This window comes from Apteryx mantelli, chromosome 7, assembly GCF_036417845.1.
Source record: "Apteryx mantelli isolate bAptMan1 chromosome 7, bAptMan1.hap1, whole genome shotgun sequence".
In the NCBI taxonomy this organism is placed as follows: Eukaryota; Metazoa; Chordata; class Aves; order Apterygiformes; family Apterygidae; genus Apteryx; species Apteryx mantelli.
In genome coordinates this window covers 27,731,555-27,746,388 of record NC_089984.1, presented here as the reverse complement: position 1 = coordinate 27,746,388, position 14,834 = coordinate 27,731,555, and the positions used below count along the sequence as shown (strand labels likewise).

The following is a 14,834-nucleotide window of genomic DNA, read 5'->3' as shown; positions in this document are numbered from 1 at the left end:
CTAAGATATGCATAAATGTAAACGCACATGCTGGTATCCTTGGGCATGGCACTGAACAGAGCTGGGTCGTCTCCTGCCTGTTTATTTTTGGCAGGAGGGTTGAAGTGCCTCTCCCTAGACCGTGTGTCCCTGGGCTTCACTGTCATCCAGGGAACCTGGTGCTGCCCAGCCTGGCATAGGCCTCATCCTGCTGGAGGACTGGGGGGAAGGCCCCTTTGGGGGAGGGGGGGGGGAGTACCCTGTTTGCCGGGAGGTGCATGCTCAGCTTAGGAGCTCCTGAGTCCCAGTGGTTTCGAGGCACTAGCTCCAAACTTGTTCTTGACTAGGCAGCCAGGATCTGCAGGTAGCACGCAAGGTTGCCCCGTACAAAGGGCTGATGCACACTCACAAAGGAGCGATGAAGGAGGAGAGATAAGAGAAAATCAACACTGCAGGCAACAGCTTGCTGTTGATGAATTTGTGCGTGGTGAGCCTGAGTTTCTCTGCCTGCATTTGCCCACATGTGGGGGTATGCAGAAATGGTTGTCTTGAAATAGATGGAGATACTGAGGCGGAGGAGGAGGATGCGTTTGCTCCAGAAAAAGAGGAACCACGAGTGGACCTGTACAGAAATACTTGTTATAACCAGATGTGATTAAAATTAACGTGCAAATGAGTGCTTAATGAGTGCTTAGCTCTTTCTGGGACCCTGGTGTTTTGGTCCTGTGAAGCAGCAAGTCTCACCTATCCCATATATTCCTATGCTCCTGAGCCAGGGTGGGAGCTTGCATTCTGAGAGCCGTGGCCGAGGGCAAGTTCAGTCTCTTCCCCCCACTGTGGGGGCTGGCACTATAGGGAAAGGCCCAGGAGCAATCCAACCCCATGGGCTATGTGGGCTTGGCAGTGGGTTTGCATCACTCTAGTGCTTCACCCATCCCTGGGGCTGGAGCTGGGCTAAGCCGGTGCAGCCTTTGTGGGGCCGGAGTGGTGGATGGTGCGCTCTGCGCTCCCGTAGCCAGCAAGTGACACTAGAAACAGCAAAAAGGGGTGTCACAAACGTGGTTTTCAGCCCCTTCTCTCATGAAAAGTTTGGGAGTTTTGAGAAGAGTTGTTTGTAGTGGTGGGGGTTTTCCTTATTTATTTTAAATTAAAAAAAAAAAAAGTGCATTACTCTTACGGCTGTGAACTGACAGCGTTGATCTACTCTTAGGGAAAAAAAAACAAGCTCCAGCCCGTTAGGCCGAGGTTTATTGTGCCCATTTCTTTCAGTTATGCGTCCCAGCAGGAGCCCCGAGGAGTTTAGCGGAGGTTCAGATCCTGCCCGTGCGTTTACCTAGTTACAGGGGTGGCGACCGCTTCCTCGGGGTGCTAGAAAGCATCAGGCATTTGGCTGTGAGAGCCAAGGATCTACTGCCCGTCGGGTCGTGGTCGGTTTTACCTGGAGTGGCTAAAAACCGGTGCAAGTTAGACACAGGAGCAGCCTGGGGACGGGCTGAGCCCGGGGATGCGCCTTTCTCCGGCCGCCGCTCGTTTTGCTCGCTGCGAGGAAAGCTTTGCTTTGGGGAGGGGGCGGGGGGGTCCCTCACCGTGTCCTCCCTGCATTACAAAGGCAGGGCCATCCTTGGGAAGCGGCGTGTGGATTGCGGATAGTTTGAAGTCGATGAGGTGCGAATTTCCCTGCTCATTTCGTGCTTTGATCACTAAACTCTTCGGGAGATGGGTTACACTTTCTGGCTAGACAGACGGCGCCAAGTTCAAGCTGAGAGGGTCCTCGGCCCTGCTAACCCCCCAAGCCGGCAATAGTCCCCCAGGGTGAGGGCTCAGCCCCGGGGATAGAGACTTCTTGCTAGCAGCCCCCCGCGGCTTTTCCCAGGCAGCCCGGTCCCGCAGATCCCCCGAGGCGCAGAGCCCGTCGGCGGGGCCGGTCCGGGGCATCTCTGCGCCCCCCCAGGACCCCGCAGCGGGAAGGGGCGCGGGCAAAACCCCGCTGTTAGCGGCACCGCCGGTATCTTTAAGCGCCTCGTCGCGGGGCTGGGCCTGCCCGTGCCCTGCCCTCCGGGGGAGAGGGGCAGGTTTGCACTTCAAGGGGGTCTCCCCGGCCCGGCAGACACGCTGGAGCCAGCGGCTGCAGACATTTGCCAGACGTGTGAACTCCCCTCCTCGCCGGCAGCTGTTATCGGTGCTCCATCCCCGCTTTGATGTGGCTTCACACTTGCAAACGAGCCCGCCCGGGCCCGCAGCGCCCATATAAGAGCGGGCCGAGCCCGGCGGCCCCAGCCGCTTTCCGCCATGAGCCGGGCCGAGCCCCCTTCGGCAGAGCCGGAGCCCCGCGGGCTCCGGCCCCACATCTGCTGCGCGCCCCCTCCCCGCGCCCCCGCGGCCCTCGGCAGCGCCCCGCTGCTGCCCCGAGCCGAGCCGCGGCGGGGGGCGGCGCGGCCCGGGCAGCCCGCGGGCGGCGGCGGCCGCCGGGAGCCCCCCGCCCCGTCGGAGCCAGGTGGGTGAGGAGGGGCCGGGAGCGGGGCGGGGGGCGCCGGCGCTGCAAGGCGGGGGGAGGCGGCGGCGGCGGCCCCCCGGCCCCGGGGAAAGGCCTCACGCCGCCGCCCCCTCTTCAGCCCCCGACGGCGGCTGGCTCAGCGCCGACGACTCCTCGGGCTACGAGAGCGAGAGCGCGGAGCGCGGCGCGGCGGCGGCGCCCCGCGGGCGGCAGCGCCGGGCGCGCACCGCCTTCAGCGCGGCGCAGCTGGGCGGGCTGGAGGAGACCTTCCGCCGGCGGCGCTACCTGGGCGCCGCGGAGCGCCGGCAGCTGGCGGCCGCCCTGCACCTCTCGGAGACCCAGGTGGGCCCGGGGGAACCTGTCCGCCCGCGGGCGGCGGCTGGGGGGGGGGGTCCACCGGGGGAGGTGTCGTGGGTGCTTCTTCCCCTCGTTTGAGAGGTGCGGTGTGAGCAGCCGGGCCTCGGTGTGCAGCGATCTGTTTGGTTTGCGGAAGCGCTCTAGACCGTGCAGAGGCTGCATATGGTCTTAAAGGCTGCAAATGGGTCACCTAAAGTCGCTGAACAGGGAAGCAGGGACCCCCTCCTCCATGCGCATGCACACACCCTCCTCTGCCCTCGGGTTGGAGCCAGGGCGAAAGCAGCAGCCCAGCCGTGTCCTTTCAAACGCAGCAAAATGAGCCAGGCAGCGGCGCTGCAGCTGTTCACAGTTGGCATGTTATTTTTTAGGTAAAATTCCTGATTTCTGTCTCCCCTCCCCCCCACGCCCCCCTCACCCCTTGCTTTTTATTGCTCAGATCAAAACCTGGTTTCAGAACCGGCGGATGAAGCTGAAGAGGCAGGTCCAGGAGCACCAGCACCGCCCGCCGCCCGCCGCGCCGCTCTGCAGCTGCGGACCGGGGGCGCCGCTCCGCGACGGCCGCTGCCCGCCGGGGCCGCGCCGGGGGCTCCTGCCGCTGCTGCCCGGCGCCGCGCTGCCCCTCGGCCTCCCCTTCCCCGCGCGCGAGGCGTCGCCAAGCACCTACCGCCTTGTGGCAAACGAGCTGCCTTACTGCCACCAAAACTTCCTTCCGCATCCGTCTTTCCACCCGGTTGTGCAGAACAGAATGGACACGCAGTACCATCCCGTGTATGCGATATCGTGAAAGCAAGCGCCGGGCTAGGGAGGAAAATACTGTGTGCTGTAACTTCTTCTGTGCTGCTGCTTCTTCCTTTGTGCTCAGCATCTGTCTGATTTGGAAGTGTATGTGTTTATTATATTAAGTTAAATATGAAGAGTAATTTTATATTTGTACAAATTGATATTAAAATTTATCAGATGTGATGCTGCTCTTAGTCATTTTTGGTTTAATATCCCACCGTTTCAAAAGTGGTTAATGTGTAAAATACTGGTAGTCTACTTGCTTCCTTTGATTTCTGGGTACGATAAAGAGTATTTTGCTCCAAATTGCTATCTAGGCACTAGACACAAATGCCTGAAATTACACTGTAGCCTCAGTGAGAGCCATGATGTACTTGTGGCTTCTGTGCTCCGGCCATTTACTTGCAGCTGGTGAAAGGGAAAGGGGGCCGGGGAGAAACAGTGACAGAAACTTGTTTTTGCCAAGTATCCCACCGTATAGGGCAAAACTATTAAGTTTAAAAACTAACTAACTGAAATGGGATTGTTAAGAAACTGCTTTGTATTGCATATCTCCAGTTTTTCTTTGTTATGTGAAAAACGGAGACTCTGGGTGTGTGAACTCTGTAAAGTTGCACTAGAAGTGCAGCGTAAAAGATTCTGGTCACCAGAACTCCTGTTTTGGCTCACACATGGAGTATGGGGTTAGATGTTTTAATATGTCTTATCTGACTTTCCTACACCTGTATTGAAAGGTATATTCTTAGTTTGCTGAGTGCTTTGGGGAGTCTGGTCCTTACCGGTTGCATTGTCCAGTGCTTTTGGCTATGGGCATTCTCACAGGTATGCAGCAGGAGGAAGGATAAGCTGCTCAGTGAGTTTCTCTTCTAAATATTTATCACTTTATTGCTTTGCACTTCCAGCACATCTTTCACCTAAAGCCTCAACAGTGTTTTGAACCTTCGGTATGGAATTTTAAATAGGCTTACAATTATCAAAGCCAATACCTTGTAAAAGACTTAAGAGCATAACTGTATTCTTCTGTTCACGGCCACACTATCTAGATGAGATTTTAATCTTCTAATTTGGCTCTTTGATTCACTGCTAATGTCCATGATAATTGCATACTTTGAACCATCTTTTTTTAGTAAATTGATCCTTTCAGGAGAAGAAACATCTAAAAGGAGTGGCTCAAGTTTTTACTCTAATTCTGAAATTTGTTAAAGTTCCTCATTATGAAAGGTGTGGTAGTTCTTGCTGGGAACACAGTTTTCACTCCTTTAATGATGAAAGGGTTTGGTTGGCATTTCTTATTTCTTGATTGTTTTAGTCTTTAATGAAGTTTCTTTAATTCATCTAAAAGTTCTAAGTGCATTAGAAACAAGGCTGGTTGTTGCATTGTAGTCTAAATTTCCCTCCTCCACCTTCCAATCCAGTGAGGCATCAGAGTTTCGATTTAATAGCCTAGAGGTGTCTCACTTGTGAAACGCTGATGTAAAAGGGGAAAAGAGTTTTCTACAGTTAAGCCATTCGAACCCAGATGCTGTCTCCAACAGGATCCAGTTTGCCAGGTTGGAAGCAAGTTTGCTGATTGCTGGGAAGGGGGGGGAAGCAGGAGAGAGTGAGAACAGGGCCTGCAATTAGAGGCTGCCCACTCATAAATAGCCATGTTTTCTTTTCCTCACACTGTGGTCTGTGTTCAAAGTGACTGAGAAATTCACAATTTTGTCCCTTCGGTTCCCTAGCCCGAGCATCTCAGAGCAGTGGTGTCCTGGTGTGGCACTGAGAAGGTGGAGAGAGGGAAATCCTTTGCATCTCTCCCACGTTTCCCTGTAGGACTGCTTGAGAAGAGCTATAGTGAGAGGGAGAGCGTGGCATGCTTAGGGGATTTGTTTTTCCCCAAGGGTTAAAATCAGAAAAGGAGGTGGGATGCAGGGGGAAGGAGCCTGGATGGAAGTCTTCACCCCCTCCTGGATGTACTCATGTTGGCCTACCAACAGGGCAACTGTGATACCAACTCCATCCTTCCCACTCCCAAAAGGTAATTTTTTTTAAGTGAAAGGGGGGGAAAAGGGCATGATACAAGTTTTGCTGACTTTTTTTGCTTATGAATAATCTCTGCATGGGAGTGAGTTTATTTTTTCTCCTGAAAGTTGCAAAGTTGGGCAAAGTAGCCCAACCTTCATGCAGGGAGCAGGTTAGGATGGTCAGGGCAGAAAAGAAGATATAATCACACATGCTGAAATTCCTTTATGCTTATGCAAGAGCTTGTGTTTCTCATTATTTGCTACAGGCATTGCTCTTTGCTATTCCTGCTTCCACAGAGCTTGTTTTTTGATTTTTAGGAAGTCTTGATACACCTGATAGCAAGCATACAGAATCCTGCAGCTTAAAATTAATGAAGCTGTCAGGTTACAGCTGAAGTTTTAGCAGTAATAATTAAAACATTTTCATTCTGAATGTCACAAAAAGCCTGAACTTTGGAACAACTCAAGTGTTTTCCATCAACAGATTTAAATTACAAATATGGTTGACACTGGCATCAGAGGCTTAGGCAGCCAAATAATTGTTAGCCTCATTTCTCTTTAAGTGCATAGATAGAATATCTACACACATAAAGGAGAGATATCACTTTAGGGATGGTGCAGCATACACAGATAAAGGACAATACTCCAGAAGCTTTTATTTGCACACAGGACCTTGTGTCACTTGCTCAGATTAGTTCATAGGGCTGCCACCTTTGTTATTCTATTTACTGTAGTTATGTATTTACTGTAGTTTACAAATCTTTCCTTAAAATTAGTTCATTTTTACTCCCTCAACTCACACCCATGTAAAATGGTCTAATTCTTTAAGCCTGTTTGGTGTTTGTCTATTACACAGTATATAGAGTATTTGTTTCAGTAGTTGTATTGAAGTCTAAGCAATACTCTCATTTTTCAGTGGGGATCCCCACACAATCATAGGCTGTTGCTCTTAAAACAGATTGAAAATTATGGATGGGAAAAATTTTCCTGTAAGTTTTGATATAGCAAAGTGAAGACAGTAGAGAAATAAGGACAGTTTTAAGTCCTTCTCTTCCACCCTTAGTATTATTCCTCTAAAATAGGTTAGTTCTTTTGTCCCTTTAACATAAAAAAATAAGGCAAACAAGATTGTTTTTAGAAAACATTAAATAATCCATATATTTGATAAAACAAAATAAGTTAAATAAGTACTCTTAAAAATATATGGCAGTTCATATTCAGATTACAGATAGTTTTTGACATGTTTAACAGGAAGGAAGATATGGCTGGAACTTTTATGGTCCTTGGTTAGAGTCATTGCTGGAATTACAGAAGGATAAGAAGAAAATTCTGGACTGGGAGACACTAAACCTGGACTTGGCAGAACTGGCTCAAGGGACTGAGACGGAACAGGAGGTAACAACAAGGCAGGGCTTGGCATAGCTGGGTGAAGGGTAACAGCGGAGGTAGAAGAGACACTAACGTCCATCCCATGAGAACACCTGGAAGTAACTATATCTGGGTAACAATGATAGGGCAGAAATAAGCCTGAGAAAAGAGCTTCAACCCTGGCATCTTGAGTCTGACGTTTGAACTTCATACGACGATTCTGAAACCAGGTTTTTATCTGGTGAGAAGAAAGATAAGAGTCAAGTACCAAGGCTGGCCGTACACTAACACCCCTGAGTCAGATTTATCTGATTATTAGCGTAATAATATAGTACCAGTTATATGATTTGGTGCTAGCTATATTGCTCTCGGTGAATGTGGAGTAACTCTCTAGGCATGAGGAATGTAGCCATGACAACTCCCTGACGCACAGAGAGACCAGATTGGGAGCAGGTCTGTAATTCAGAGGAGGCCCGACCCCCCGCGCCCCCCCGGCCTTGGGTGCCGCAGGACTCACGCGGGGCTCCGGGCTGCGATCCCGGCCGCCGCCCGAGGCCGCGCTCACCTGGCTCTGGGAGAGGTTCAGCGCGGCGGCCAGGCGCCGCTTCTCGCTGGCGCCGATGTAGCGCTGCTCGCGGAAGCTCCGCTCCAGCTCCTGCAGCTGCGCCGCCGAGAACTTGGTGCGGGGCCGCCCGGGCACGGCGCCGCCGCCGCCCGCCTCTGCGCTGTGCTCGGGGCTGCTCCGCTGCGCGGGCTCCGGGCCGCGGAGGGCGGCTGCGGGGACGGGATGCGCGTCAGGGGAGCAACCGCCGCCAGCCCGGCGAGGCCCTTCCCCCGCGCGGGCGCTGACGTAGCCAACGGCCGCACGTGCAACCGTTGCCCGCCCGAGGGCCTCGCGCGCGGCGACCGTTAGGTTGCGGCCAACGGCTCCGCCGCGCGAGCCGCCGCTCCCTTCGCGCCCGGGCGGAGCGCCGTGACTCACCGAGGTCTCCCGGGCTCGGCGGGGCGCCCGGCGCTGGCGTCTGCGGGCTCTCCTGGCTGCGGGCGTCGCTGGGCGGGGAAGGCGGCGGGCGGGTCGCGGGGCCCGGCTGGGCTCTGCCGCGGCTGCTCTGGGCCAGCCACTCCACCGAGAAGGGCCCCTTGTCCATGGCTCCCGGCCCGGCTGTTGCCCCCGGCGCGCCGCGCTCACTGAAGCCGCCCGCGTTCGGGGGCAAACATTTAAAGCGCCTTCCGCGCCGCGGTTTGAAAAGGCGGCGAGGCATCAAATGAGGCCGAGAACAAAGGACCCCATTGAGAGGCGCTTTAATCTCCCCTTTCAGGTGATTGTTACATCCGCCTAATCTCTGACCGCGGTAGTTAGCAGAACTCAAGGCTACCTGACCTGGCGCCAAGTTCAGCCCTGAGTCATCCCCTGACCATATAGCTGCTGATAATCGCATCAGGGCCTGCGCTTTCTATCCGGCCCCGGCCGGCCTCGACGCTTGAGCCACGCAGCGATTTTCAGTCTTTATCTCCCAGCTATGGAGGACAAGGACTCAGAAGGGGCTGGCAACGAAAGAGGATGAAGAGAGGCCACGCTTCTGAGAGCTAGTCCCAGATTTGGAGCCCCCCTCTTGCCTGTTTGAACCAGGGCATGGAGCAATCCGGTTGCCCTCCTAGCCATCGAAGGAAAGTGATCCTTGAGGTAGGAACAAGTAGGCCTCAAGCTTGGAAACAGGTAAAAATCGTGAAGAAACTAAAATACTAATATTTTCCTCTTATGCCTAAGGGTAACATACTGTTCTTTGTCAGGGCAGGAGATGCAGATGTTGTTTGAATTAGGACTTATTTGGAAGTGCAGTTTGATACAAATTTTTCATGACTGTACATGGGGCAAAGAGTCCCACGTTTAGGGCTTGCTTCTTCCTCTGAAGTCTAAGCTAAAGTTGCTGTCGGCTTCAGTATATCAGTTTTAAAGTGGTCCCAGTGGAGAAGAGGTTTGAAACTACATCATGGTGGCATTTGCAGGGCAATTTTTTGGTTTGCTTTATAGAAAATAGTGTGTGAATTTTTAAAATATCTGGTAGAGAGGCAGTAGAATGAGTTAATTCTTGTGGGTTCACTTAAAAATGACATCAGGCAATAATCATGTTTCAGGGTATTGGACATGATGACAAAATGGCTATTTGGCTTGGACTGTATCAGCTCAGGTCCTGAAACACCCTCTCCTCTCCCCCCCCCCCCCAAAAAAAAAAAAGAGGGAAGAAATGGGTGCATTTCAAAGTAAATAGTTCTGATCTTTTTATAAAGTAGATCAAAGAAGAGGAGTGTAAATTCTGTTCAGAGGCAGTCTGTTCAAGGATGATTCAGATAAGGGTGAGAAAAGAACCACTTTTATGGTCTGAAGCGGGCCTGGGATGGCACAGTCCTTATCCTCTGCAAACACCAACTAACACATTTACAGGTTGTTTCAGTAAACAGTTGCCACTGCTTAAGTTTATACAGCCAGAGATAATGAACTAGCTTTCACGGAGAGTTGAACATGTTTGAGACATCATGTTAATTCTTAGACTTCAAAGAAATTCATGTCACCTTTTATGAACGGTGATGTATTTGCAGTGAGGTGACAAAACTCAGATAATCCTACCATTCTAGCTCTTTTCCCTCTTTGGTTGTCTAATTTTCTCAGACAGTAATGTTTTTTTCTCTCATAAAACATAATGTGATTTACATGCTCTTTTCGTTAAATGTGTTGAAGCGTGACACAAGCAGGAAACTTTTAGACCCTGACTTTGAATGTGCTTTGAATCTATATCTGTAGTTAGAAAAGCTTTTTTTTTCCTGTAATAAAGAGAAAAAACGATTTTAATTGTCCAGTTGGGCAATCTGTTTTTCTTTTTTAGCAGGACCAAACTCCTAGGAGGTGACTATGTGTGCTGTGAAGTACAGAAATGACTTTGAATAGTTGACATTCATACTTTAATAAAAAGCTTGTCTGAATAGAGTAACTAGGGATAGTAGTTGCATTGTCTTCATGCTCGTTGGTCTAATTGCACTCACAGCAATCTACAATTTTAAGAGATTATTAAGATGCAAGTTAAAAATTTTGGCGATTCTTTTCAAAGAAAAAAAACAGGGAAATCTACAAATCCTTTTTCTACTTTTACCAGCTGAAATCAATCAAAGTGAAAAGACAGAAAGGATACTGTTGCTAAATAGTCTGTCTTTCACAGCAGTAAAGGGATTTTTTACTCTTGTACCCTTAGTATAACTTTATGGAAAAAAATACTGAGAAATAATTCATTATTCAGAATGATTTGTCGAAATCGACCATTGCATATACTTTCAGTTAGCCTGGTTCCTAGTCCTACAAACATCTGAAGAATTTTAAACGTTGAATAATACAAAGCTTTCCATTAATCATAAACATACACATTTGCAAGGTTGAATCCATTGATCAGAGAATTTACTTTGCAAAGAATAAGAAATTGCTTACAAACTAAAGCAAATTAGTCTTGGAAAAAGTGGAGTTTGGTCTGAGAAAATGATAAAATCTAATAATAACGTAGTCAATTTCTTAACTGAATTGTTACAATGTATTTAGTGTTACAGATAACATCTAATCTGAAGGACCATAAGGCATTATTCCTTTATTACATTATTGTTTCTGCTTGTTAATTATTACTGTGCTTATTTTAGTAGTTGAACAAGTGTTTTCAAGCAACAAAAGGAGTATCATTATGTTGGCAATTTTTAAATTTATATTTTAGATTTAATGGAAACTTTTTTTTTTTAGTCCTGAACTAAAGAGTTTCAATCATTGATCATCTTATTATCTGACTATACTGAAAGAATCCATTTTATTGTTTTTAGGAGATAAAGTTTAGTTTCAAAAGACATAAGAAACTTGTTGATGTTTTGTGAGAGAGTAGTCCTTCAGGTTCACGCTTTGGTTGGGCTGGTGGGGTTTCCGTCCTGCTTTTTTCCACAGGATTGATTCACTTCGGAAAGTCTTTCTTTCATTTCTCCTTATGTCCTCTGAAGTGGTTTGGCTATGAAATTATACTCGGGAGGCTAGGAGGAGGGATTTCATATTGCCCAGCTCATTTTGAAAACAAAACGTCTGAAAAAGATCCCCATTACTCTCATTGCTTTATATCTGCTAGTAATAAACGCTTTCATATATTTGGGGATTTTTTTCATAGAATTGCTCTGCGAATTTCCACTGCTGCCGACATTTTTTAATTGAATGCAATTTCTTTAAAAACAACAAAAAAAGTATTTTCAATTTATAATTGTAAAAAACATAGTATTTTTTACAAAAAGGCTAGTAATCCTGCGTTTTCTGTTATTACAATGATTTACCTAAGATGCAGAATTTGGCTTGAGGCAAAGCTCCACATTCAAAGAACTTTGGAGTAATTGTAATGCCATAAGGGATCATCACGTGAGAACAATTACAATTTAAAGGGTCATTGCCGCGTGTTTCTAGTTAGCAATTAACATTTGGAAGTCCTGTGATGAAGCTGTTACCCTTTTTCCACTGAACATTAGCAGCCCCTGTAAAAGTACGGGCAACAAAGACAACATAATGACCACAACTTTGTATGTAAATAGTAGGCTAGAGAAGTGCAGTGGAGGTGCAGCTGACTCCTATTTTGCTGCTGTAATTTAATGATACCCTTTCTTGATTGAGGTTTCCATGAAAATGCTTGGTATCACTTATGTTTTCTTTTGGTTATTTCAGCTTCTTGTTGAAATAGCATTACGAAGTATCTCATAACAGTGAATGTGGTTTTAGTCACTGTATCAGTTGTGATGATCATTTACTGCAAAGCCACAATTGCTCTCTTGGTGCTGGTTTGATTATGGAAAAGATTAAACTGTAGCGACTGTACTAGGCTTTGTTAGTATGTTAGCGGTGAAAGTATCTGAACAAAAACACTGAGAGCAGCTTAATTCTGTAATTTGTGCAAATTCTGATGACATTCATAAAATAAGATGTTATGTACCACATTCATGTCTACCTCGTACAACAGGTATGACTAGCTAAATGAGATGCATCGAGTGAGCTATTGCTCACTGCTGTTGAAAGGAGTTGTTTCACTCCCTCCTTCCTTCTTTCCTTCCTCCCCTATTTCTGGCCATGCTTTCCCACATGCTCTGAGTTTAGGTAACCTTCTGATCTATCGAGGAGTCCTTTTAGGTTTCTAAACTAGCAGGAAAAAAACATATGAAAAGCAAATGGCTTCTTAAAAGCTGTGAGAGCTAAACTGACTCACAGAAGCTGGATAAGTTCTATAACTTGCACAGAGGAATGCCTAGATGCACACACTATTTAGATCATTAGCTATTAGCATTCAGTTTTATGGTCAAAATAAGCTTATCTAATTGCCAGTGATCAATGAAAGATGATTCTTTCCATTTCACTCGAGCTGTTTCCTGTGCTCTAGGATTTGTGTTTGTCTGACAGTAAGCTGTGTCAGTTTGGGAAACAAAGATGACCCCTAATACATTACAGAAGAGAAATATAGGGGTAGGGGGGAAAGTTTTCCCCTTTTGCCATTGAGTCAATCAATCTCTGTCATAGCACTTCTGAGAGGTTTTGAGAGTCACTGGGAGAAGTTCCCTGAAACAGCACCTCCATGAGGTAGTCAGGAAAGCAAATAAAATATTAGGAATTATCTGGGAAAAGCACCCTTGAGCATACAGCATTTTTATGTCCTGCATAAATTTATTGTGGATCTGTACCATCTGTGCTTTTTTAAAGTAGTGTTTTAGAGGAAATGCTTAAACTTCTCAGCCACGTTAAAGTAAAAGTCTATCTGTTGCAGTGGAATAAATGCAGAGCGCTTTTCTTTAGTAAAATTCTATTAAGCCAAGAGGGAAGAGCAATCCTGTGTGACTTGATTTGCTAATTTCTACAAACTCCGTATTTTACAGGATGTTTCTGTAACTCACTGCTAAACAAATCATGATTTTTGAAGACGAATTTCACTTCCTTGTTGCCAACTTTTCTAGATGCTTTGGTTGGATTAGTTTGTAGTATGTCCTCTTCTCTTTGCTCCGGTGCTTTATGGAATTGAATGTTGCTTGTTTGCACTGTGCAAAGCCTTTTATCATGGTGATGAGTTATGTCACCTAGTGGCACTTAGCAGTACTGAAAGCAGAATCTGTTAATGAGCTAAAAGCATGCGCTTTCCTTTGTAATGTACTATATACACCCATGATTCAACAATAGTTAAGCAACAGCTTAATTTTAGTAGCGCATTGTGCTCCAGGAAAGGCATGCTCCACTGTTGCTTTCAAGTTACCTCCAATAGAGGACAACCTTTCTCTTGTGTAAAGAGTATCATATGATAATGGAAAAAAATTGCTTTTAATGCAAAACAATACATTTTATTATCTCATCTTATTTTATCAATTATCAATCTTATGTCAACCCCCTTGACACATTATGAGATACAAAACAGTAAGAAAAAATTGCAAGGCTATTTGCTTAAAAAAATTGACCAGTCACGCAGGAACTCTGTGGCTGACAGAAGATATATGACCTTTGATATGTCATTAAACTTTCTTCACCATAAGATCTTCCTTTTTCTTTCTGCTCTCCCTTCTTCATTTGCTCCGCGCCTTTCCACATCTACAGCCAATAAGATTTCGGTCCTATAGAGCGGGGGAGGATTGTGGGGGTGGGGGTGGGGGAGTAGTAACTTATAGGAAGGACCAAGACGGCTGAAATCAGGGTGTGGTGGAATGCATATCCCTTACGACGTTGAATTAACGTTTTATGAGCAATTCCAGCATGTCTTAACGTTTTGCAGTATAAAGGCCAATATACCAATATATTGAACAACATAAACAATATAAAGGTCTTTCTTCCCAGCTCAAGCTGTAGCCCCCCCCCCCCGCTTCGCACAAGTCCAAATCTTTCTTTGCTCCTTCTCTGCTTTTGTAACGCCAGGCTCCTTCGGCTTGGCAGGCCGTGCCTGCGCCGCCACCCCCGCAGCTCTCGGCACGGCTGCTGCCGCCTTTCCGTGGCTGCGGGGTGCCGTCGGCAGGGGGAGCGCCGAGAGCGCGACACCGGCTGCCGCTCGCCCGGGCGCGGCGGTGGGGAGGGGCTGCCCCGCGGCGGCTGCGGCCTGCGGCGGGCCCCGGCGCAGCGCACGCTGGGCAGGGCGCTGCGCTGCTCAGTGCTCAACGGGCCGTCTCCGCTGCGTGAAGTCCAATTCTTTCAGCTTGGCTTTTTTGGAGGACAGTACTCAGACCTTGTTAAAAGTTGGGACAGTTTTCATGGGGAAAATAACAAGTATACACCTAGTACTTCTGTGCTGCATTTCAAGTCCGAGTATTAAAAGCCGAAAGAATTAGAGCTCTTTAAATTGCTATGAGAATTGCCTCGATATGGGAAAAAAAGCAGATTAGTCCCCAGTTGAGCTATTTTAGGTAGCGTATTGAGGCAAGCCTTTTTGCGTGTGTGTGTGCATGTGGGTGTGCAAGCATGGGAATGGGGAAAAATTCTCATTTAACTGGAATGCTGCAGTTCTTCAGTGAAAAAAAGAGTTAACAAAAATTGTTTGAAGATTTTTAAAAATTATTTTAAAAACAATTTTCCTGTTTCTGGATGTCTTTGGTAAGGGCTTACTGGGGGTCAGACAGCTAGCCTGAATGGGTGCAAGGTAAGAAGGAGGGAGGGATGGGGCACTCTGCAACATCAGTGAGCTGTTTAATCTGCTCAGCTCTTCATATGGGACTGCACCTTTCTTTCATACTTGAAAGTAGTAACGAAACTGAGCTCTTGACATCTTCAACAAAAAAGGGTAATGTTTTATATAGATGCTGGAACATGAATTTGTGGACTTGTTTCTAGG

The 14,834-nt window shown here is 47.6% G+C and overlaps 2 protein-coding genes across 2 annotated transcripts; one reads left to right on the top strand and one right to left on the bottom strand.

Moving 5' to 3' along the window:
- Nucleotides 1-2,177: 2,177 nt before the first annotated feature.
- Nucleotides 2,178-3,614, top strand: LOC136992442 (homeobox protein vent1-like). The gene is given in 4 exon segments (XM_067299605.1): nucleotides 2,178-2,245; nucleotides 2,247-2,473; nucleotides 2,592-2,815; nucleotides 3,267-3,614. Coding segments are annotated over 4 exon segments (867 nt in total).
- A 3,224-nt stretch (nucleotides 3,615-6,838) lies between these two features.
- On the bottom strand, nucleotides 6,839-8,132 carry LOC136992441 (homeobox protein vex1-like). The gene is made up of 3 exons (XM_067299604.1): nucleotides 7,967-8,132; nucleotides 7,550-7,758; nucleotides 6,839-7,222 (listed from the first exon to the last, which is right to left on the bottom strand). Exons 1-3 carry the CDS (start codon nucleotides 8,130-8,132, stop codon nucleotides 6,839-6,841), a joined length of 759 nt encoding a protein of 252 aa, XP_067155705.1.
- Between the last annotated feature and the right edge of the window lie 6,702 nt (nucleotides 8,133-14,834).